Source organism: Apodemus sylvaticus, chromosome 23 (assembly GCF_947179515.1).
Source record: "Apodemus sylvaticus chromosome 23, mApoSyl1.1, whole genome shotgun sequence".
In the NCBI taxonomy this organism is placed as follows: Eukaryota; Metazoa; Chordata; class Mammalia; order Rodentia; family Muridae; genus Apodemus; species Apodemus sylvaticus.
Genome location: NC_067494.1, coordinates 7230933 through 7254048, shown reverse-complemented (window position 1 = coordinate 7254048; position 23116 = coordinate 7230933). Strand labels below are relative to the sequence as shown.

Here is a 23116-nt window from a genome sequence, read left to right as displayed (position 1 = left end):
TACAAAAAGAAAGGAAGCAAGGAAGGAAGAAAAGGAACTTATTTGGAGAGGATCTTCTTGCCCTATCAACGTAGTCAGCTTGGGTGTTATTCATTGTAAAAAGTATGAGGGGAGATGGAAGTTTGAACTCTTTCTCAGGAAGTTCATTCTGGGCGGAAGGAATAGTCTAGCAAGTCATGGGACAAGAGCTTGGTTGGGGCCCTTGAGTGCTAGCATGGTGCGAATGTGCTGGCGTCATGCCAGCTTGCCGGCAGGGTGATATGAACCGAGGTCAGAAGGGCACTCAGCACAGATCACACAGAGCCTGGGAATCTGAATTTAACCCAAGCAAAATGAAGCCATTGTGAGATTTTTTTTTAAAAAGATTTATTTATTTGTTATATGTAAGTACACTGTAGCTGTCTTCAGACACACCTGAGGAGGGCGTTAGGTCTTATTACGGGTGGTTGTAAGCCACTATGTAGTTGCTGGGATTTGAACTCAGGAACTTCAGAAGAGCAGTCAGTGCTCTTAACCACTGAGCCATCTCTCCATCCTGCCATTGCCAGATTTTGATAAAGGCATGAAATATATGTGGCACTTAAAAGTAGTAGGAGGTCCTGAGAACCAAGTTAAGAGATAGTATTAGCTCAGACCAAAGTATTGGTAGAGGAGTCGCTGAATTCCCACTGTGGCTTAAAGTTAGAGTCTTTGGACTCATTACTTGAAAATGATATGAATTGTGAAAGAGTGGAAAAAGGGGCAAAAGAATAACTGCAGTAGAGACAGGCAGATCTCTGAGTTTGAGGCCAGCCTGGTCTACTGGAGTAAGCTCCCGGACAGCCAGGGCTACACAGAGAAATTGTCTAAAAGAAAGTCACTGACCCACTTGCTGAGTATGAGAAGTCTGGTAGACATCTAAAGCTAAGGCTAGGCATTTAAGTGACTTCGGAGGGCCAGTCAAGACCTAGGTCAGCTAGAGAGGTCTGCAGCTTGCCCCAAGCAGTGGGAAAGCAGAAACTGGGTCAAGGCAGAGCCTTGCCTCCACTGTGTATTTCAGTGGGAATTACGACAAGCTTGAGGCTCTGGTGTACTCATTTGTATTTGCATTTTACATCAGTCTAGGAAGTACAGTGAGGTTTGGTAGGAGACACAGGGTAATACACAACTGATGGACGTATATACATTGGAACATGCTATTTAAAGAACATTTGTTGACATGTGGCAACCATCGAAAGTTATGCTGCTTATTGGATTTTTATAATAAGAAACACTATTTTAATTGCATGTATGTTTGTGATTGAGAGGGTGTGTGTACAAGTGTCTGTGTAGGCCAGATGCATTGAATCTCCTGGAGCTGGAGTTGCAGGTTATTGTAAACCTCCCTCTGTGGGTGCTGGGACTGAGCTTCAGTACTCTAGAGGAGCAGAAAGTGGTCCTAACCACGTTCCAACCTCTATTTTTTCACTTTCACTGACATTTTCTCTAGCCACCTTTGAAAATAGTCTAATCATAAAGAGGTGTCTAGTTAAATATGGCGTGACATATTTATATCATGACATATAAAAATGTACATGATAAAAATTTTTACTTAATGAAGTACACAGAAAAGTAAAAAATAAAATAAAATAAAAGTCACACTAGTGAAGAGTAGAAAACAAGACTTGTGAGGGGTGAGAATTAGGATTTTTTTCCTTCTAATTTCAGGGAAAAAAACCAGAGCATATTATTGTTTCCCTGAGCTAAATTCTCCAACTCCCAGGTTTTGTAAACATTTACCTGGGGTAAGACACATTGCTAAAGATTTTATAAACATTATCTTATTTTAAAATCCTGTTTCCCTAATATTGCTAATGGTGTGAAATGACTTGCAGGTAGTTTTTAAAATAAGCCTGGGTAGGGGTAAGGTCCAGTTGAAAAAGAAAATTAGAACAAGAGCTAGCTGGAGGCGGGAAATGTGGCTACTGGTTGGATGTTAGGATTATGTGAGACTGAATTCTGTTTGTGAGACTTGCCTATTTAGGGATGGGGTGCAGTTCCTGGGTCACTCAGAGCTTCAGATACATCTTTGGAGTTGTCCTAGAACTTGTACTTGAGGCCACAGAATGCTGTGTAACTAACTCAAGGGTGACTCAGGGGTGAGAAAGCAGAAAGGCAGACCCAAGGCATGCTGGTATTTACATAGGAAGCCACTGAAAATGGGAAAAGACTTGACAGAATTAAGAGAAACGTGAAGAACTGTATGTTGTCTTAGAATCTCAGGCAAGAAGAATAAATTTTGGAAGTACTGATTTAGAAGCACCAAATACTGCAGAGAGTTCAGTGATAACTGTCAGTCTGAAACATTGTCAGACCTTGATAATAAAGCCAGGTAGCTGGCGATGGAATGGCAATTTTGAAGATACTATGCATGCTATTAAAGCTAAGTATACACAACCAGACATTCACGCTATTAAGATAAGCTTGACTAGATAAATGAGTACTTTGAGCCAAGTTATAAGATAATACTTAATTTACCTAATGAGACAAATGTTTTCATGACTACAATGTATTAATTAATTGATATGAACATGAATGTTCTCAAATACAATTAAGTGTTGTCCATTAATTATGATAGGAAGATACGATCAGAAAATTATGGACCATGAGAAATAGTTATTTTCTGTTAGCAATTAACTTATTGAGATCTCACACTCTCCATACACCTAGTTTTGGTAGATGTAAACCTATATATTTAGTTGTATTGCAGATTTTGGTGGGGAGGGAACTAAGGATGGAATCCTCTATTTAGGCAGAGTCCCACTGTACTACACTCTAAAATGTTTATCTTCTCCAATATTGGAAAAGAAGAAACAATAGCATATGAACCCCAGCATGAAATTCCGTTGTGGGTGTTGTTCTTCCTCTTACCTGTTCTGCACACTTTCCCCCCACATAGTCTTCTTATGCTAATCACAGCCATCCCATCTTTGCACCTGTAATTCCTCAGATGGCCTCTGTCTAATAAGCATCCTGGGGCAGCTTTGAAGATCACTTAGTGACAAATTGCTGAAGCTTCCAGGCTTCAGAATTTCCAGAGTCTTTGATTTATGTGCTCCTTCCGCTGCTGCCCCAGCTCTCCCAGAGAGAAGCTAGACTTTTCCAAGCTTGGGCTGTGGGAGTCCACTACCCCTGGTGCTACCTCCCACTTTTGGTCATATGAACTTGGAAAATCAAAAGTTCTCATGACGTCCTTAACGTCGACGTTAACTCTGGATGACCTGTGTCAGGCACTAAAGCAGAGCTCCTGTTTTGAAGTGTTGATGAACTGTCCAAAAGCCCCACACAATCTTGTAAGAGTTTCAGATTTAGGAACTTGGAGGATGCTAGAGTCAGCTGAACAGCGTCCTAGCTCTGGTGGCTTACTCATGAGCCACAGCTTCCCTGGGCATTCTTCTGGGGCTTCATTGAGAAGCTTGTCAAGGATATTGATCATTGTGACAGGTATTGATCACCAGGTCTAGCACCTACTTTTTAGATCAGGACAACAGAGTCTGGCTTAACTCAGAGACTCATGTGAAAAGTCAAATCAAACAATGTCACACTTTTTTTTTCTTTCATTTTTATCACACACTCCAATTTTAAATAGAGAATGAAAATATTGTGTAAAAAATGAACATATTAGGATTTATTTCACTGTGAATTAAATGCTGATCAACTTCCATAATCTATTAGGGCCCTTAATGTTCTCTGAATGTGAATCAGGTTAAAGTTAAAGGCATTCTGATAACAAAGACCACATTTGGAGCACTGTTTAAGAGAGAAGATCTCTTTATATCACCACCACCACCTTCCTGGTATTCACGCTAGGGTGATCCATATGTCATTTTGGTTAAGATACTTTGCTAAAATTTCCTCACTTAATTTTCTAAAGTATATATTACATCTGACCTTTTAAAGAAATCTTTATTTCTAATTTTCTCTTCTGATGATAAAGGGTTTTCTGTAGCACTAAAAGTGTCAGCTTCCATTCAAATGTGTTTTAAGGGAAAGGAAGAATGTCTTATGACTGTACAGTACATTTTTGGAGGACAAAACTATGAGGAATGTAATGTTTACACATGACAGAAAAGACAGGAAAGATCACAGTTTATTTAACCAGATCAGAATTACAATCAGATTTCTCTAAACACAACTTAGCTCAATATGTAACATGTGTGAGGACCATTTGAGAGCATTTTTCTGTTCACAGTAGAGTTGGTGTACAGAGGACATTAACATTCTTTACATTGTAAACTCACTGGGAACTGAACTTGAAGGGCACATCAGTCCTTATCTCCCGCAGACCTGCTGTATGTCAGATAACTTCAGTTCACAGGCAGACTGCTCCCCATTGTAACAATAGTATTACTGCTGCTAGTCAGCATATCAACCAGGGTTTGCTAGGGGAACAGAACCTATAGAATGAATATGTAAAGGGGGTTTATTAGAGTAGCTTACAGACTGTGGTCCAGCTAGTCCAACAATGGCTGTCTACCAGCAGAAGAATCCAGTACTGTGTGTACTCTACAAGGCTGGGTGTCTTAGCTATTCTTCAGTGTTTGTCAGAATACTGAAGAAGTAGACTCTAATGTGAAGGAACAGACTTGTCAGAGAGACCAAGCAGGCAAAGAGGGAGCTTCCTTGTTCCATATCCTTTATATAGGCTGCTACCTATATAATGCTGAGGTATGGGCTCAGCTTAAAGGTGGATCTTCCACCTCAAAAGATCTGTAGTAAAAATGTGTCTTCCCACCTCAAATTATTTAAGTATGAAAAAAAATCCTTCACAGGTGTCCCCAGCTATTTGGGTTTTTAGTTAATTCCAGATACAGTTGAGTTTACAATCAAGAATAACCATCACATGTCCATCCCCTGTCACCTTGACACACAATCATATCTCCTTATGTCATGCTTAATTTCTAAATGAATACAATAATGAGGTCATAATTATGCCCCAAATTCTATATCTATACTATGTGAATTGCTAACACAGTATATATTTAATCAGGTCATAATTATGCCTAATGTAATACAACTATCCCTCATACAATTGCAAGCATGTTATAAATTTAGAATAGGTGGCAATGTCCCTTGAGGGACATTCTTTTGGTTTCTTAAACTTAAGTATGAAAGTCACTGATATTCTTATTATTGGTACTATACTTCATGGAAAAGAAACTGAGGAAAGAAAACACAAATATCTATATGAATACATTAACAAAATACAACAAAAACACTTACATAAATAATAACCATCATTTCTGCAAATTGGTCCTGTGGCCTTAGTTGGTATTTATAACTACCTTTCTGTACTACCCATTCTATGTTTCTTTTGTACTTAGTGAGTATGTGAGAAGGTCTTGACACTGTGGGAGAGGAAGGACCTATGCATTATTCCTGAAAGGACTTTGCCTTTTGTCACTCTGCTTAGATTTTAATCATACGCCATGGTAGCACCAATAAATGCCCTAAGGATCTCCTGCACTCCAGATGTAATCCTTCTTAACCTCCATTGTGGAGAGGCAATCCAATTTCCCATGGTAATCTGGTTCAACCCTCCTAACACTGTTAGCTTGTTGGCTTAAGGGTATCAGAAACTCAAAGTAGCCAGGGGAAAGTTAGTTTTTAAGACAATGAAATATATCTCCTGGCAGAAGCACTTCTCGCTTCAGAACAAAAATTTCTAGGCCAGCAGAACTTAAGGTTATGACAACAGGAAGCCATACTTTCCCTAAAACATCATGAAGGGTAACAGTGAGTGAAACTCTTCTCATTTCCACCAGCCTTGATTCTTGGACCTATGGATCTTGGCTATGTGAGAAACCACACCATATATTAGAGACTGATTCAAAACATATACTACTTCTGAAGAACTCTGCCCCAGCCCTCCATGCTGCTGGCCCCTAATTGGTGCTGTAACTGTGTTTTCAGGTTATTACACCATCCTGTCAGGCCATCTGCTTCAGCATGGGGGGGGGGGGAACAGGGTAGGACTAGTAAATTCCATGGTTTTGGGCTTACTGTCTCATTTCTCCGGCTGTGATGTGAGTTTCTGTTCAGAAGCAATACTGTGTGTGGGTAGGGCATTCTGTAAATCCAGTGATAGTGCTTTTGGAAACATTAAATGCAGGAAAGGCAAATCCTGAATAAGCCCAGTAAGGACACATGTTGCTCTTTCCATAGAGTAAATGGTCCAATGTAGGCAGCATCCCACAGGGTCACTGGCTGATCACCCTGGGTAGAAATGTCATATTTGTTACCTTTATGTGCCATAAAGGTGCCTGAGTCCTATCTGGGGCTCAGTGTAGTCTCTGTTGTTGGCACATCTGACACTCAGCAGGAACTGTAGCCAAGTCAGTCTTGGTGAGTAGAAGTCCATGTGATTGAACCCATGAACAGTTTACATCTCTGCCACCATGGCCATTTTCTTCAGGGGTCAGCAGGGATGGTTGGGAAAAGAGGCTGACTGTCCAGAGAAGGGGTCGTTTTATCTTCTAGATTTCTGAACTCCTCTTCTGCTGAAGTCATCTTTTGTTTCTGATTCACATTTATAAGTATCTTCATATCCTTTGCCCATTTGGAGAGATCTAGCCACATTTTTCTTCCCCACATGTCTTTCTAAGTTTTCAATCATGTGCTTTCCAAGTCCCTGACCATGTAGCAAGTCATTAGCTACAACCTGTGAATCAGTGAAGAATTGCATCTGGCAATTTCTGCTTCCAAGCAAAATGTATGACCATGTGTACTGCCAAAAGTTATCTTCACAGTGAAGCTTTTCTCTTGCTGGTGCCTTGCCGGGTTGTCCCAGAAATTGGTTGTAATGCTGCAGCTGTCTACTTCTGGATGGTGCCTGCACAATGTGTAGAATCATCAGTAAACCAGGCCAGAGTCTTGTCTTTCTCAGTCAACTAATCATAGGGTTCACCTCATGAGGCTGTAGGTACATGCCTAGCCACAGATAGCCGTGTAATAGTAGAAACCATAGGCATTTGGGCAACTTCTTCATGTAACTTGCTTGTACTTTCAGGATCAGCTTGGGCCCAATCATTGGTATGTGTGTGTGTGTGTACATATGTATGTATGTATGTACGTATGTATGTATGTATGTATGTATGTACCAAATGGAAGATATATAGCCGTAATATATATATATATATAATTGATATAATATACTTGCTAAAATATATATTTTGCTAATATACTGTATATACATATATAATTGATTATAGATTGCTGGTGTGCATTTTCTACTTTATGGCTTGATGAGGCAGAAAATTCTCCCAGATCATTCTGATCAGCTCAGGTTACATGGTAACTATGGCCCATTGTCAAACCTGTAGTTTCCATTAAGCCCCTATAGCTAACCAAGGGCTGTTTTTCAAAGGGAAAATAGTGATCTGTAGATAACTTGCTTCAAAATCCCCAAAGTCTCTTCTGTGATTTGTATATCAGGGACTGCCAAAGGTACCAAAAAGCATTTCTATCTGCAACTGTTACTCGAAATACTATTATGTCTGCAGAAGGTAGAGCAACCTGTGTAGTAGCCTGGACCCACTGAAGAGCCTTCTTCTGTTCTAGGCCCCACACAAAGCTAGCAGCTTTCTGAGTCACTTGGTGTATGGGCCCAAGTAACACACCCGAGTGATGAATGGGCTGTCTCCAGACTCCAAATAGACTCACTAAATGAGCTTCTTTCTTGGTGGGGGAGATGTCAGGTACAATAACTTATTCTTTACCTTAGAAGGAATGTCTCTCCATATTCTACACCTTTGGATCATTATGGATTAGGCCATCATGGACATTGCTTTATCTATGCTGCCCATTACAATAACTACCATCACTTTGGCTTTGGTGATTCAGTGCTGCCACATGGTTCCTTCTACTGCAGAGCCCAATTAAGGCCTTTGCATTTGATTTTTCCAACTGAGCAGCCATTTCTCCAACCCTAAGGTCTGGCACATGGAGAAGGGGCACAAAATACCTCTTCAATTGTGTTTTTGACCTTTTCAACATTTTGCTTCTTATATGATTAGTAAAGAACATGTCTTCTGGGCCTTTCCATTGTGGAGAATTAGGTGTTACATTTACTCTAGCATTGCAGTTTCCCTGAGCCTTCAAATCCCTTCATCTTGTTTAGAAGACCATCTTTTGACAAATGTTTCAGTCAACCATTCAAACAAACTTTTAACACATTTTTTTTAAAGTAAGTATCCATATTAAGTCTAGAGTCTCTCATCCATGTACCCATATCAATAAACTCAGCTGTATCCAGTTTTATGTTCTCTCTGCTATTATCACACACCCATAGAATCCATTCCCGGCCATATTTCCCAGACTTCTGCTTGATTAAGCTCCTTAGAAGTATAGTGAATTCCTCATGAACTACACTTTTTATCTCCCCTCTAGGAACCTGTTCAGCCTTAAGTCTGGATACAAGTCTAAAAGCAACTGTTGGTTGGCCCCAAGGGACATCCTGGTATCTCCATCTGAGAAAGTCACTGCTGATTTAGCAAAAAATTAAGAATTAATTTTTTTCTGTCAAAAGTGGAAAAGGTGATATTTCAGTGTGTTGGGGTAGGAATATATCTACTGATGGTGGAGAGACTACTTCCACCAGTGAGATCATCCATTGAGAATCTGAGGGTTAAAAGTTCTTGGCTTCAATAGAATCTTCCTACCCATCTCCATCCCTAGTCAGAGGATCCCATTCTTTGCAATTAATGCCCTCACTTTAACTGCTGGTGCTCTCTGAGGCTGGGACTTGAATTTTCACTGTAATTCATCCAACATTATAAGGAGAGCTTCGGTTTGATTTTCTGTAACTTTAGCTCTGTGTTGCTAGAGACAAGATTCTCTTCTAGGGCCCATTAGAAACCTCTGCACTGTTTATATGCATCAGAGATGATCAATTTTGTGGCTGAGTTTATTGTCCTTCACCATACTCTGAGATGCTAGAAGTGGGCTAATTTTATCACAGAGGTCATTCTTTTTCTTTGTCAGTTCATTCAATGATGCTAGGAGCAATCGCCCATCATCTCCTGTTTCTTTGTTTCCCCAGAAACTGTCAAAAGTGTTGTATATAGTCACCAATCCATTGCCTTTAACAGCTGGTGAATCAGGATAATCACATGACAGTTGTCGCTTTATATTTGTAAAATAGTTCACACCATGGGCTTCTAGTATTCTCCAAGCTTCTACAAGAGGCTTCAGTAACCATAGGTGTTGGCAAGTTTATGTATTCCAGATACATAAACAATCATCATACTTTTGTTTCTCTAGAACCACTTCTGGCCCCAAAATCTGTATTAGTGATGGTTCTCTAGAGGAACAGAATTTATGTCAGTCAGTCTGTCTGTCTTGTCTGTCTGTGTATAAAGGGTATTTATTTGAATGCTTTTCAGACGGTGATCCAGCTAGTCCAACAATGGTTATCTACCAACAGAAGGCCCAAGAATACAGTAGTTGTTCAGTTCACCAGTCTGGCTTTCTTATCTTGTCTTCAGTATATTTCAGAATTCTGAAGAAGTAGGCTTGAATTCCAGTGAAGGAATGGATGTTTCAGTAAGAACAAGGGTGAGCAGGCAAATACGGGAAGCCACTGTTTTTCATATTTTTTTTTAATGTAGGCTTCGAATAGAAGGTTTGACCCAGATAAAACATGAATGTTTCATAAAGTTTAAAAATGGGTCTTCCCACTTCAAGTGATTTAATTAAGATAAAAAATCCCTCAGAGCTATATCCAACTACTTGGATTTTAGTTAATTCCAGATGTAGTTGAGTTGTCACCAAGAATATCTATCACAGCCATGAAATGTGAAGGTCACAAAGTTTATTCTGTGTATAGCTTTAACTGCTATTATGTCATATGTGAGAACATTTTGTTTGGCTTGCTGATCAGGCACAGTGTCTTTTCAAAGCTTGGCAGCTCAATGTAATTAGTATACTAATATCATTTGTATTGGATGCAGTGTGACTCTGGAGTTTAATTGAGTCTGCCATATACCATTTAAGTGAGATCTTTGGTATCATTTATTGTTTATCATCTATATATAAATATCACTTGCCATCGCTTGATAATACACTCAGCAAAAGCTTTCCAAAAACATCTTAGTGATTTTCATCTTTTCTATCTACTCTGTACATTTCTGCAAAGGCTGCTTCACACTGAGTCATTCTCAGTTTTTGTATTGTGAGGGGAAGTGGAACACTTAATTAGAATCCATTAAATAAGTAGAGGCTTGCTTCTGTCTTAGATATAACACATCTTCTTTTGTGGCAAGCTACCTAGTTGCTGGAAATGTCAAAAGATAACCTGAGAAAGTACCATGTGGCCTAGTAGCTTGGGCATTAAAGTATTCACTAAATGTGATGAGACAACCTTTCTACAGTGCCTAGTTTGGGAAGGGTTAGCTTTAAATTCAAGTTGGCTTAACTTTATTCCTTAGTAGTGGGTGAAAAATATAGGAGATGATATTATCCACAGTTATAAGGAGTCTGTTGTAGAATGTCCATGTGACCCACCCCAATTAGTAAAAGTCAACTCTGGTGCCATATATGTGTGTAACATGACAATTTGCTTACATTACGTGTATACTTGAAAATTATGGCATACCTTCAGAAGCAGGTTTTTGAAACTCTTACTTCTAAACGTCTATGAGATTGTGAAAGGTGGTACTCTCTTAGAATTTCTGATACCTCACTGAAGCTCAGTACATTGCTTTCTCCAAGACCACACTTCCTAAGCTCATTTTGAGAGTCTATGATGTGAGCCACATTAGTAAAGGTCTTCAGTTTTTGTAGGGCTATCTCAGGAAAAGAGAGGGTACTCATCAAGCAAGCACAAGCTACTGCTGGAAGCCTTGGACTCTCCATGGCTTTCTGCAGAAGTAAATTGCTGAATTTACCTTTTATAGCACCGTTAATTTCCTTTTCTGCAATTCTGTCCCTTTTTGTCTTTGCAGAATATAGGGAGAAATACAAAGCGACAGGGGGCAATTGGGTGTCTTAATCTTCAATAAAGTGCATACATTTTTTTAACCATTAAGAAAATGTATACTGATACCCAGGATCAAAGGTGAGGCCACAGCATCTGCTCCAGCACCCAGAGTTCCTGGGACCCTTGAGATCCAGGGATGCAGGAACCCCCTACCCTGCCAGAGTCAGGGGTTCCTTCCAGTTTCCACTGATCCCTGAAGGGACCTGGGGTGCTGTCTCCCAACCCACTCCTACAATACCAAGAGGAAGCTCGACTCCCACGAGATCTGACACACCGAAGATCACAGTTGAGGCTACAATATCTGTCCCCAAAACCTGGCATTACTGGGACCCCAAGAGGAACCAGGGAAGCAGGAATCCCCACTCAGCCATAGGCATGGGTTTCTTCTGGTTTACACCTGAGCCCAGAGCAGACCCAGGGCTCTGTCTCCCCACCCACTCCTGTAACACCCAGAGAAAGCTTGACTTCTAGGAGCTCAGACATACCAGGATCTCAGGATTCCAGATGCAGCTTGACTCCCAGGAGTTCTGCTACACCTAGGATCTCAGGATCCCAGGATCCCAGAATCACAGAATCACGGAGACAGCTGGACTCCCTGGAGTTCTGACACAACTAGGATCACAAGAGGGACAGGCTCCAGTCAGAGACAGCAACAGCAGTGAGAACTAAGCACAAGACCATAGCAACAGAAACCAATGCTACTTGACAACATCAGAACCTAGTTCTCCCACCTCCCTCCCAGTTCACCCTGGATACTCCAACACACCTGAAAAGCAAGATTCAGATCTAAAATCCCATCTCATGAATATTATAGAGGACTTTAAGAAGGACATAAATAACTCCCTTAAAGAAATACAGGAGAACAAAGGTAAACAGATAGAAGCCCTTGAAACAAGTGGAAGAGGAAACACATGAATCGCAGGAAAACATAAACAGGTGAAGGAATTGAACCAAACTGTCCAGGGTCTAAAACTGGAAATAGAAACATTAAAGAAACCACAAAGGAAGACAGCCCTGGAGATGGAAAACCTTGGAAAGAAATCAGGAGTCGTAGATGCAAGCATCACCAACAGAAAGCAAGAGATAGAAGAAAGAATTTCAGGCAGAAGATACCACAGAAAACATTGGCACAACAGTCAAAGAAAATAAAAAAACCAAAAAGCTCCTAACTTAAAACATTTAAGAAATGAAAAGACTGAATGAAAAGAAATTATAGGTATAGAGGAAAGTGAAGATTCCCAACTCAAAGGGAAATGTCTTCAACAAAATTATAGAAAAATTTTCCTTAACCTAAAGAAGAGATGCCCATAAACATAGAGAAGCCTACAGAACTCCAAATAAACTGGACCAGAACAGAAAGTCCTCCTGTCACCTAATAATCAAAATAACAAATGCACAAAACAAGATTTATTAAAAGCAGTAAGGGAAAAAGGTCAAGTAGCATATAAAGGCAGACCTATCAGAATTATACCAGACTTTTCAACAGAGACTATGAAAGCCAGAAGATCTTGGACAGATGTTATACAAATCCTAAGAGAACAAAAACGCCAGCCCACCCTACTATACCCAGCAAAACTCTTAATTACCATAGAGGGAGAAACCAAGATAATTCCATGACAAAACCAAATTTAAACAGTATCTTTTCACCAATCTGGCCCTACAGAGGATAATAGAAGGAAAAATCCAACACAAGGAGAGAAACTATACCCAAGAAAAAGCAAGAAATTAATCTTACAACAAACTCAAAAGAAGAGAACCACACAAGCATAATTCCACCTCTAATAACAAAAATAACAGGAAGCAACAATCATTGGTCCTTAATAGCTTTCAACACCAATGGATTCAATTTTCCAATAAAAAGACAAACTAAAGGCTGAATGCATAAACAGGACCCAACATTTTGCTGCATACAGGAAATACATTTCAGTGACAAAACAGACACTACCTCAAAAGGCTGGAAAAGTGTTTTCCAGGCAAATGGTACCAAGAAATAAGCTGGAGTAGCCATTCTACTATCCAATAAAATAGACTTTCAACCAAAAGTTACCAAAAAAGATGGGGAAGGTTACTACATACTCTCTCACCAATGGACAGATCATGGAAACAGAAACAGAGACACAGTGAAAGAAATGGAAGTTATGAACTGAAATGGACTTAGAACAGATTGTCTAAGAGATGGGGGATAAGTTTAGATGATCAGGAATTTGAAAGGAGATGTGTAGCAGTGTGGGAGGGGGACTGAGAGTAGCCACTCGAAAGTCTCAGATGCCAGGGACTCAAGAGGTTCCCAGGACCCAGAAGGGAGGACATTACCCAAAAATAACCAACAAGGAGAGATGCAACCGGTAGAGACCATATTCAGTGGATAGGCATGGCCGCTCAGTTGAAGGATGTGGTCACCCACCTCAAAAATAATAATCCAGAATTTCTCCTCTCAAAGGGAAATGCAGGGACAGAGTGGAGCAGAGACTGAAGGAAAGGCCATCCAGAGTCTGCCCCACGTAGGGATCCATCCCATCTGTAGACACCAAACTCAGACACTATTGCTGATGTCAAGAAGCACTTGCTGACAGGAGCCTGGTAAAATTGTCCCCTGAGAGGCTAAGCCAGAGCCTGACCAGTACAGATGTGGATGCACACAGCCAAACATTGGGCCGAGCATAGAGACCCCAATGAAGAAGTTAGGGCAAAGACTGAAGGATTTGAAGGGGTTTGCAGCCTCATAGGAAGAACAGTTCAACCTACCAGTACCCCCTGAGCTCCCAGGGACTAAGCCACCAACCAAAGTATACATATGGGAGGCCCCATGGCTCCAGCTGCATTTGTAATAGAGGATGGCCTTGGTCCTATGAAGGTCTTATGCCCCAGCATAGGGTTGCTAGGGCGGTGAGGTGGATGTGGGGGTGTGGGTGGGAAAGCACCCTCATAGAAGTAGGGGACATGGAGGGGTGGGATAGGGTGTTTGTGGAAGGAAACCAGGAAGGAGGACAGCATGTGAAATGCAAATGTAAAATAACCAATAAAAACTGAAAAGAAATAGATGTATGCTGATATATCTTGTTAGAGAAAAATGTTACTGTCATTATTCCATTGTTTTTGATGAAAATAGCAAGTAATTTTTTCCTTTGATTCTGTGAGTCCTGGTGGAGTAGGTAGTTTCTTTGGAGTCTGAAGTGTTTTAAATGAGCCTTCGAACAGGCTTGTTTGATATATAACCACAGGGCTTAGGAACAACCAGATTAGATTTTTTTTTTCTCCAAACAAGAAAGTGAACCACAGGGAATAATGGGAAGAAAGGTAAGTAGCTGCTGAGGGTGCCATCCCGTTGAGCTCTTCATGACAAGATATTATTATTTCTAGTTCATTTTGGTTTGAAAAGGATTCACTGTAGACCTTCTGAATATGGAACTTTATCTTAGTCACCTGAAGTGTTGGCCTGTTAATTTTGCCATGAACAATACATGTTCATTCCCTGGGGCTGGGTAAAAGGTGACTATGGACAGAACTGTCTTTTGTTATTACTTTTATGAAGCAAATTTAAATAGAGTTGGTACTGCAAATTAACCAGGATTTCCTAATGTTGACATCATAATAAGTACACAGTTGTATACAAACCCTGGTTTTCCAAAATCGGGGCCATGAGCAGAGTAATAGTGAGGATGGATAATTAATTCCAAGTACCACTGTTCATTTATGTCACTGTGTGGACAAGGTGAACAGGGGGTTGTGAATATACCCTCAGCATTTCGAGTGTCTCAATTATAGTTTTCACTCCAACATTCCAGTTGTTGGTATCAGCTTATTGTCTTCCGATTCCTGTGACAGAAACAGGTAGCTGCGACTAAGGCATCGTGTGGAATGTTCAGGGTAGGAAAAGAGTGAGAGAGTAATCTCAGGGAGGAAGGTCCTGCAGTCTATGGGTTGGTTAGTCATCCTTAATTCCTGCTCAGAAAGGAACATATAACACATACACACACACACACACACACACACCCCACACTGCATCACATCACACTCCACAGGAAACGTTCCATCTACTGTTGAAAGGAGCTCATTTTCCAGCATGCTACGGATGAAAGAAGTCTGTCTCCTTGTTACAATGCAAAGCGGGCTTTCCAGAGGGGGCAGGGTCATGTCAAGGTCACAGTACACTGGGGCACTTGGTACAGATTACATATCCTGGAAAGGAGACGTCAAGATCAACACTTGCAAGATGGAAGGGCATTGAGACTCTGCATGCGGTTGCACCTGGTGGTTGGTACCCATGCTTGCTGGGCATTCTTCTGCAGCGATTTTCTTTTGTCTGCCATTTCAATATGAAGTTTTTCCTGTTAGTGCGAACCAATTTTAAATGGTTTGGGGGCATATGCTTTTTTATTCTGCCTAGTTCTAAAAGAATACTTTCATTTAATTTCCAAAGACATTCATGGCATCTGTAATATGTTTATGCTTCATGATTAAAACCAAGAGGAACTCAAGACTATATCCATTTAATAGGCACAGAACTAATGTATGCTAAAGGGTGTGTATCTTTGCTATCTGGCAGGTAAGTAGACCTAACATAGTACTCATTAGATGCTTGTAAACTTTGGCTGAATTAAGTAGAGTATGTGTAATATTTAAGGAATCATATCTAAACATAATTTGAGCATGCTGTTCTCAAATCTGTTTAAGACATATGGTTATAAATAATAAATTAGTGTTTATTTTAGCAAAAAACCATTTAGGAATTAATTAAGCCTATTATTTTGAATGCCATAGCTGAGGTTCTGGTATTACAAACCTCAAAATGCTTCACTGGTATCTCTAAATACATAAAATGTCCTGTACATCCAAAGACAGAGGGCTTCGAATTGGTTCTCCTGAGTCAAAAGTATAATAAACTTATTAACCAAGTGGGAAGCAAATGCTTCAGGCAAGTCTATTTCTCTTTCCTACCCAGGGACATAAAAAATAAAAAATAGAGGAAATTTTGATACTGGGTGGGAAGGTTTTGTTAAAGCACACATAGGCACAGCACCAAGTGGCTTCTTTCTGATTCAATTTCATAAATTGCTACATGAGGAAGCGCTCTCCGGTAGACAACCCTCAGAAATCAGCACTTAATATGGCAGTAATGGCTATGGCTGTCATTCTTTACATCTTTAAAAATAATTAAGCATTACTGCACAGGCATTATAAAGTTCCCCGATCACCATTAAGAGGATATTTGAGGTTTGATGTAATTTAGCAAATTACATTATACAGTAGTTAAGGTTTTATGCGGTGGAGTTAACTGAGTCGTAGTTAAGCACACTTACCATACAATGCATTGTACAGTTACGTGTTCCAGCTGCTGTCAGCTCCACTCCAGTGTCATTATTGCTTTGCAGGCTGACGTTCCTCAGGGAGTGATTCGAGTGCAAGCTCCCCATCTTTCAAAAGTTTCCATGGCAATACAGCTAACGGAAGAACTAAGAGCCAGTGATGTTCTTGCCAGGTTTCTCAGCCAAGAAAGGTAGAGGCCTGTTTTAATTATTCTGTGGGATAACTCATTTTTATATTTATATATTATCTCTCTTTCCCTCCCTCCCCCTCTTCTCCTCTTTCTTCCACGTCAGTGTGTGTGTGTGTGTGTGTGTGTCTTACCATATTAACAGCAGAGCAGAGTTGACAATTAGACCCTTGGAAAGAAGAGTCAAAGAGGTAGACTTGAAGTTGTTCTACACAGACTGTGTGAGCAGCCCTTCACCATTTGCCTACAATGAGCTTGGCAAATGAAACTACTAGTCTGTCTTTCCAGAGCACTTGGTTGGAGGTTAATTACTGTTTGTAGGCTGTTACAAAGATTGCTAATTAGGATGCAGCAAGATGAAAATGAAGATGTAAGTTTCTCTATGAAATCTAATGAATAAGAAAGAAATGTTCCAATTTGAAAACTGAGAGCTCGGGGGATTGCAAAGGACCCCCAGTCCCCTGAGGTCTGAAGTTAGGAGTGAACAAGCTGTCTTCATTCGGGGAGGACGTGTCCTTCTTTGCACTAGGGGAGATACTAGTTCTTAGAAAGCTCCTCCTCCTTACTGTATACATTATAGTCTGTGTGGTTTCCATTCAACCTGTCTTGATTTTGAGAGGTCCTATAGCTTTTCATATTCAAATATTTTAATTGTGGCTTAAGTCACCTTTAGTGACATTTCTATTTTTTCTATGAAATTAAAATTCTATTTTATAAATGTGTGTGTGTGTGCAAATTTGTGGAGTCCATTCTCTCTTTCTTCCCTGACTTGGGTCTAAGAGCTAAACTCAGGTCACAAGGCTTGTGAAAACTCCTTACCCACTGAGCCATCTTACCAACCAAGAATTTTAATCTAAAATTCTTGAAAGAAATCCAGAGTGTTAGCATCTAAATGTAAGTACTAAAACTCTTAGTCTTTTGTTGGTCATTCTAACAATGGGGAGCTTCAGTCAGGTTGTGTGCTGATGCCTCTGAAGAATCAACATAGCACTTTATGTTAGTATTTGTACTCTTGAGACTCTGTTAGGTGTTAAAAGGAGTAGAAACTTTAAGACAACCACCCATTCCCCATTGTATAAGTTGGAAGAATGGATGGACCTCCATAGCTCATAGATGTCATGAAGTGACATGAGAACTTCTGGGCAGTCACTCAGCACCCTGCAGACCAGTGCCAACTTCCTTGCAATGGAAGTCTGCAGCAAATACCATCATTCCTTCTATTTCATTGATAGGAGTTTAGCCAGGGAACGTATTTGCCCCAGATCAAACATGAACCTATATTTTGTTCACAGAGGCAGCCCCTAAACTCATCCCACACAAGTCTTTGGGAGTCACACTGGTATTAAAGCCTTAAGTTGAATATCTCAGAATTAGTGGCTGGATGCATTTGGAATTTCTTAGATTGATCTTTTCTCCCTTGGGTGTCTTTGCTACAATTAAGTCAACTAGCTCCCTCTCTCGTCCCCACCTTTGACCTTTCTTTCCTCCATGGGCTTTTTCCCTCCTCCCCTCCCAAGAATGTGTTTCTGAAGATCTGGATGACTTGAGACAGGAGCCTCCTACAAGCTCCAAGGACTGTTCATCCTCCCCATTTATATGTTCTAATTGTAAGTCCTCTTGAAGTTGTACAATGTGTTCAACTGTGATTTAATACTTTGGGTACAACCAGAAACACTAGTCCATATATTCAAATGCATGCTGTGATGGTTTGTATATGCTTGGCCCAGGGAGTGGCACTATTAGAAGGTATGTCCCTGTTGGAATATGTGAGTCACTGTGGGTGTGGGCTATAAGACCCTCATCCTAGCTGCCTGTAAGCCAGTGTTCTGCTAGCAGCCTTCCTCTGAACCTGTAAGCCAGCCCCAATTAAATGTTGTCCTTTATAAGACTTGTCTTGGTCATGGTGTCTGTTCACAGCAGTAAAACCCTAACTAAGACACCATGTTATATATTAGTCATGGCTTAAGCAGTGCTCAGTAAACGTCTGTACTGTGTCTTTTCCTCTAATCTGTACTTTTCCCCATTTATATCCCACCTGTTTGGGAGCTAGCTCACTTTCCTTCACTATCCCCTGTGTATCTATCTCAGCCCAAACAACAAACGAGCATACATCAGATCAAAAATTACAAAAAATTGGCTATTCACTGGTCAGTTTTTGGTAAAATATTGATGCCTCTCATTTTGCTATGAATTTGTTAGTCTTATATGAAAGCTATTAAATGCCAGAAAATTTATTTAAGCTTTCTGGAAAGTGAAAGAACTGTGTAGACACTTGAGACTCTGAGAGCAATATTGGACTAGGTTCTTAAAAATCAAGTCTTTTGTAATATTCCTTTGGGGTTTTTCTAGCCACAGTAACTCTTGGTTGAAATCAGAGTGTGACTGTTGGTTAGTATGCAAGGTAGAAATGTAAGCGTCAGTGTGGACACAGCCCTGGGCAGGTAGATGCAGGGGGCATGTGCTGGGAGGAGAAGAGGGGATGACCAGAGAACCATGAAGTGCTAAGAAAAGTCGAGCATATGCTAAGAAGTCCTCATAGCCCCAGCAGAGTGAGACTTGCTCATTTTCTTTCTGCTTACTTGATGTATTTCCTCTAGGCTTGAAACACTTATGTGTATGGGTGTTTTGAGTGTGTCTATATTGTGTGTGTGTCTATAGTGGGTCCACAGAAGGTATGTGATTCCATGGAAATGGTTCTAAGTCACCTTGTGGGTGCTGGGAATTGAACCCCAGTCTTCTGCAAGGATAAGCAATGTTCTTAACTGCTGAGCTATCTCTTTAGAACTTTCCTCTGGACCTTTTGCAAACCCACAACTTCTCTGATCACCTAATCCATCAACCACAGTGAATTTTCAAAGAAAATTCTACAGCTTCCTCCTAGAAATATGAAGTCTTACCAGGTTAATTAGAAAAATCACTGAATTAGAAGATTTTTGTGTATGTGTGCACTTAATATTTCGGGAATGTTTATTTTTGTAACTGACATGTAAAACCAAAACTCATGTGCAGTTATGGAGTAGTGAGAGGTTCCCATTAGTGGATATACTATGTGAAGTCAACAGCTTTTTATGGTAGGTTGGGAAAGTATATTCTTTGAAGAATGTAAATTTGTAAACAGCACACTGAAGGAATCAAGTCCCAAGTGCTTACTTGTGCACTGTATGGGTGGTCACACCTTCAGTTTGCATGGCCAAACTATGGGTCAGGTCTCAATTGCTTGTGATCATCTTGTACACTGCTACTGTCCTCTTACACAATCTCATCATGAATATTAAGCACAGTGAGAAAACTGAGAACCTTGGCCTATACAGGAACAGATAATCATATTAATAATCATGCAATACCAATGTTATATTGGGATTTTGGTGTTTACAATAGATACTGATTTATCCCTTTGCCTTTAGATATCTGATTCTATTTATTTCATTTCCAAGTGTGACACTTTTATTACCTGTTGGGCACATTTAACAATGGGAAAAATATAAAAGTGTATAACTGTAGTATATCTGAGTTATGAATTTTCTTTGCTGGCCAGAGTTTCCCAGCCTGTTAAACATATTTATCTGCAAGCTGTGTGGTGATGTAACTAATCAGTTTGTTTTGTCCCTGATAGTGGGGTTGCCCAGACACTTCAGAAAGGAGAAGTTTTCTTGTATGAGATTGGAGGAAATATTGGTAAGCACAATTTCATTCTATGTGGTGATATTGCCAATGGGTGATATTTATATCTGTGGAATAAAAATGTTACTATATTTGAAAGTAATCATAGCAAGCCGTAGACAGTTGCTGGTTGATAAGGGTTTGTTGAGTGGACTGACCATTATTCCTCGGGCCTTTTTCTGAGTTCCTTCTGTTTACATAGTCATTCGAACTCTTCCTTTGCTCATTTGACTGTTCCTTTCACTGTTAGGTCTTGGAAATTACTCCAGTTTCTTGGTTGGATTAAAAATGATTGCTATATTTAATAAATTTGGGGATGGTTTTAATGAAGCCTTTAAAGTCCATCACACAAAGCATTTTTTGCATCTTAATTTAATCTGATTCTGACAGAGAATGATTAGACTACCCAACTGACTTTCTCAATGCCTGGGCTATTCTTTTGAATGTTGTCATGGGAAACCACGACAAGTGAGAGATAAAGGTTTTCAAATCTAAGCTCTTAAGCCACTGGTATAGTTTTATGGTTCAGCTCACTGTGTTAACTGATGCCACATCTCATTCACAGGTGAACGTTGCCTCGATGATGATACGTACATGAAGGACTTGTACCAACTCAACCCGAATGCCGAGTGGGTCATAAAATCCAAGCCCGTGTAGACAACTACCCTGAGGACACATCATCATTCTTGCTGGGTCAAGAGTGTTATTAAAAGTAGCAGGTTTCTTAACTATTCAGCTGTACCCAATTATTACAAAGTGACATCCTCAAACGTTAAAATTATAATTTTTTGTGGCTTCCACAATTGTTGTTATTGTTAGAAAACAAATATTTTTGGAGTAAGAAAAAGGGGGTATAATTATCCTGTTTATACAAACTTTAAAATGTGTTCATATGTGACAGCTTTCTTTTGTATGAAATAATTTCTCCACCACCTTTTTTTTTTTTAATTTTTGGTACTAGGTATTGAACAAGAACTTTGCTCATAGTGGGCAAGTGCTTATTTGGGAAACCTAGTAATGTCCCCAGTAGATTAAATACTCTTTACTAATAGATTTACCAATAGAGTTTGGGTTAATTATATTTTAAGAATGTTTTCTCCACTTTCTTACCTTTCCCTATTTACCTTCCCTTAATAAAATTTGCTTTTTAACCAGAAAGAGATAGTTAATAGCAGGTATGGAAAGCTATGAAGGCAAAGATAACTCAGCAGTATTCTTGTTACCACAAAATGTTAGTATTCATGGCTTCGGATCATCTGTCTAAACAATGCAGGCAGTTGTTTTTCTGAGCTTATCAGACTTACGTGCACAAAGCCCCTTCTAATTATCACCAAAGAATTAAATGTTTAAACACTCAGGAGAAACAATATGGAGCCACATAGACTGAGTCACCTATGAGCACAATGGGAAAAGCCAGATCACTTTGTATGTGTAACACTCTTTCAGATAGAATCTGAAAAGTCACGTATCAAATTACCTGGCAACATTATACATACCATAATAGTACAACCTGGAACAATTGGAGAATACATTGTAGAATTCCACTTTCCCTCCTGCCAGAATGACTCTTCAGGGTGTGACAGTCGTTTATGTGAACAAGGTTTTGCCTGTGTGTGTATTTTAAAGAATCTGAGTCAGTTTGTTTAGATGCTGTGGAAAGTATTATCCCCAGGGCTTTCCGTGCTCAGACCATGCTGTGGCGGAACACAGACCTCTCCTGTTAATAAGAGAGATGAATTAAGAACAATGTTCACTGTTTTATAAGGGTAGAGTGTCTTTGATGAAAGGCGGCATGAGTAGATGAGGCACTGACGTGTCCATGACACTTTTCATAGTTCTTAGTTTTCATCCGCAGAGCGGAAGAAAAATGCTATTCATGAGAACACGGAAGTGTTGGGCATCCATGGACTCTTGGTAACAGTCTGTGCCTGGGTGCTTTGGTAACACCGGGAATTCGCGCTTCAGCTACGCCACGGGGATTCGTGCCATCGCTTTTTGTATTTAAAGAAATTTTATAATTAAACAACTTTTTCTAAACAATCTTCTCTTGGAATTATTACTTTTATAGGGGCATGTTCATGAGTCTATGTTTGTCTGTTTAAATTATTTAAATTAAGTCTATTTTCAATGTAATTAAGTCCTGTTTACTACAATCTTTATTGGTTCTATGTTCTTGTGCAGATTTTAAATTCAGAAGGCGTTTGAGAAAACTCTAATTTTTTTTTTTTTAGGTTTCTTCTCCTGTAGACCCTTATATAAATATCTATCCGTTAGAGCTTTCAAAACATATTTTAACCTATTTTTTATTAATAGAGTATATTCATTTGCTGCGTAACAATTTTTAATTGATTATTTAATGCAAACAATGAACAATTCTGAAGAAAATATATGTGCTTGAAAGAGTTAGTGCTTTTCAGAGACTACATAAGGCCAAGAGTCAGGATCGTGATGTAAAGAAATGTTTGTAGAACATGTGTCAAATGATTATTAGCACACTGCCTGCCAGTCCGGGTGGGCTGGAAGAAGAGTTCCCAGGCTTTGATGGGGAAAATAGGCTGTTTTATTCTCAGCCATTCCTTGAACTCATGGTCTGAATTCACTGGCACTGAACCTGGTATGTAAACAACATACATACATATACACACATATCATATACATAATGCAATATATTTGTATACACACACATACATCTACTTCATATATATTATATACATACATACATATATTTGCTTCTACTTGGTACATGTCCTACCATTAATGCAAATAATTTTACTGTGAGACACACACACACACACACACACACACATATATATATATATATAGTATATAGAGTATATTCATTTGCTGCATAACAATATATATATATGAGAAATTTTTAATTTTCAGTGAACATCTGTTTGGCTAAGGAAGGGACAGTACTGTGAAAACAAGCACAGTTGCTTTGAGTCTCAGATCCTGGAGCTCTT

At 39.6% G+C, this 23116-nt stretch overlaps 1 protein-coding gene across 1 annotated transcript in view; it reads left to right on the top strand.

Annotated features, from left to right (window-relative positions):
* The window catches only part of Arhgap18 (Rho GTPase activating protein 18), a 153259-nt gene extending 131069 nt beyond the window's left edge, over nucleotides 1–22190 (top strand). Inside the window, exons 13-15 of the mRNA XM_052169370.1 lie at nucleotides 16369–16493; nucleotides 20104–20165; nucleotides 20716–22190. Coding sequence (XP_052025330.1) covers nucleotides 16369–16493; nucleotides 20104–20165; nucleotides 20716–20807 — 279 coding nt within the window. The 3' untranslated portion in view covers nucleotides 20808–22190. The remainder of the gene's footprint in view (nucleotides 1–16368; nucleotides 16494–20103; nucleotides 20166–20715) is intronic.
* Nucleotides 22191–23116: the final 926 nt, after the last annotated feature.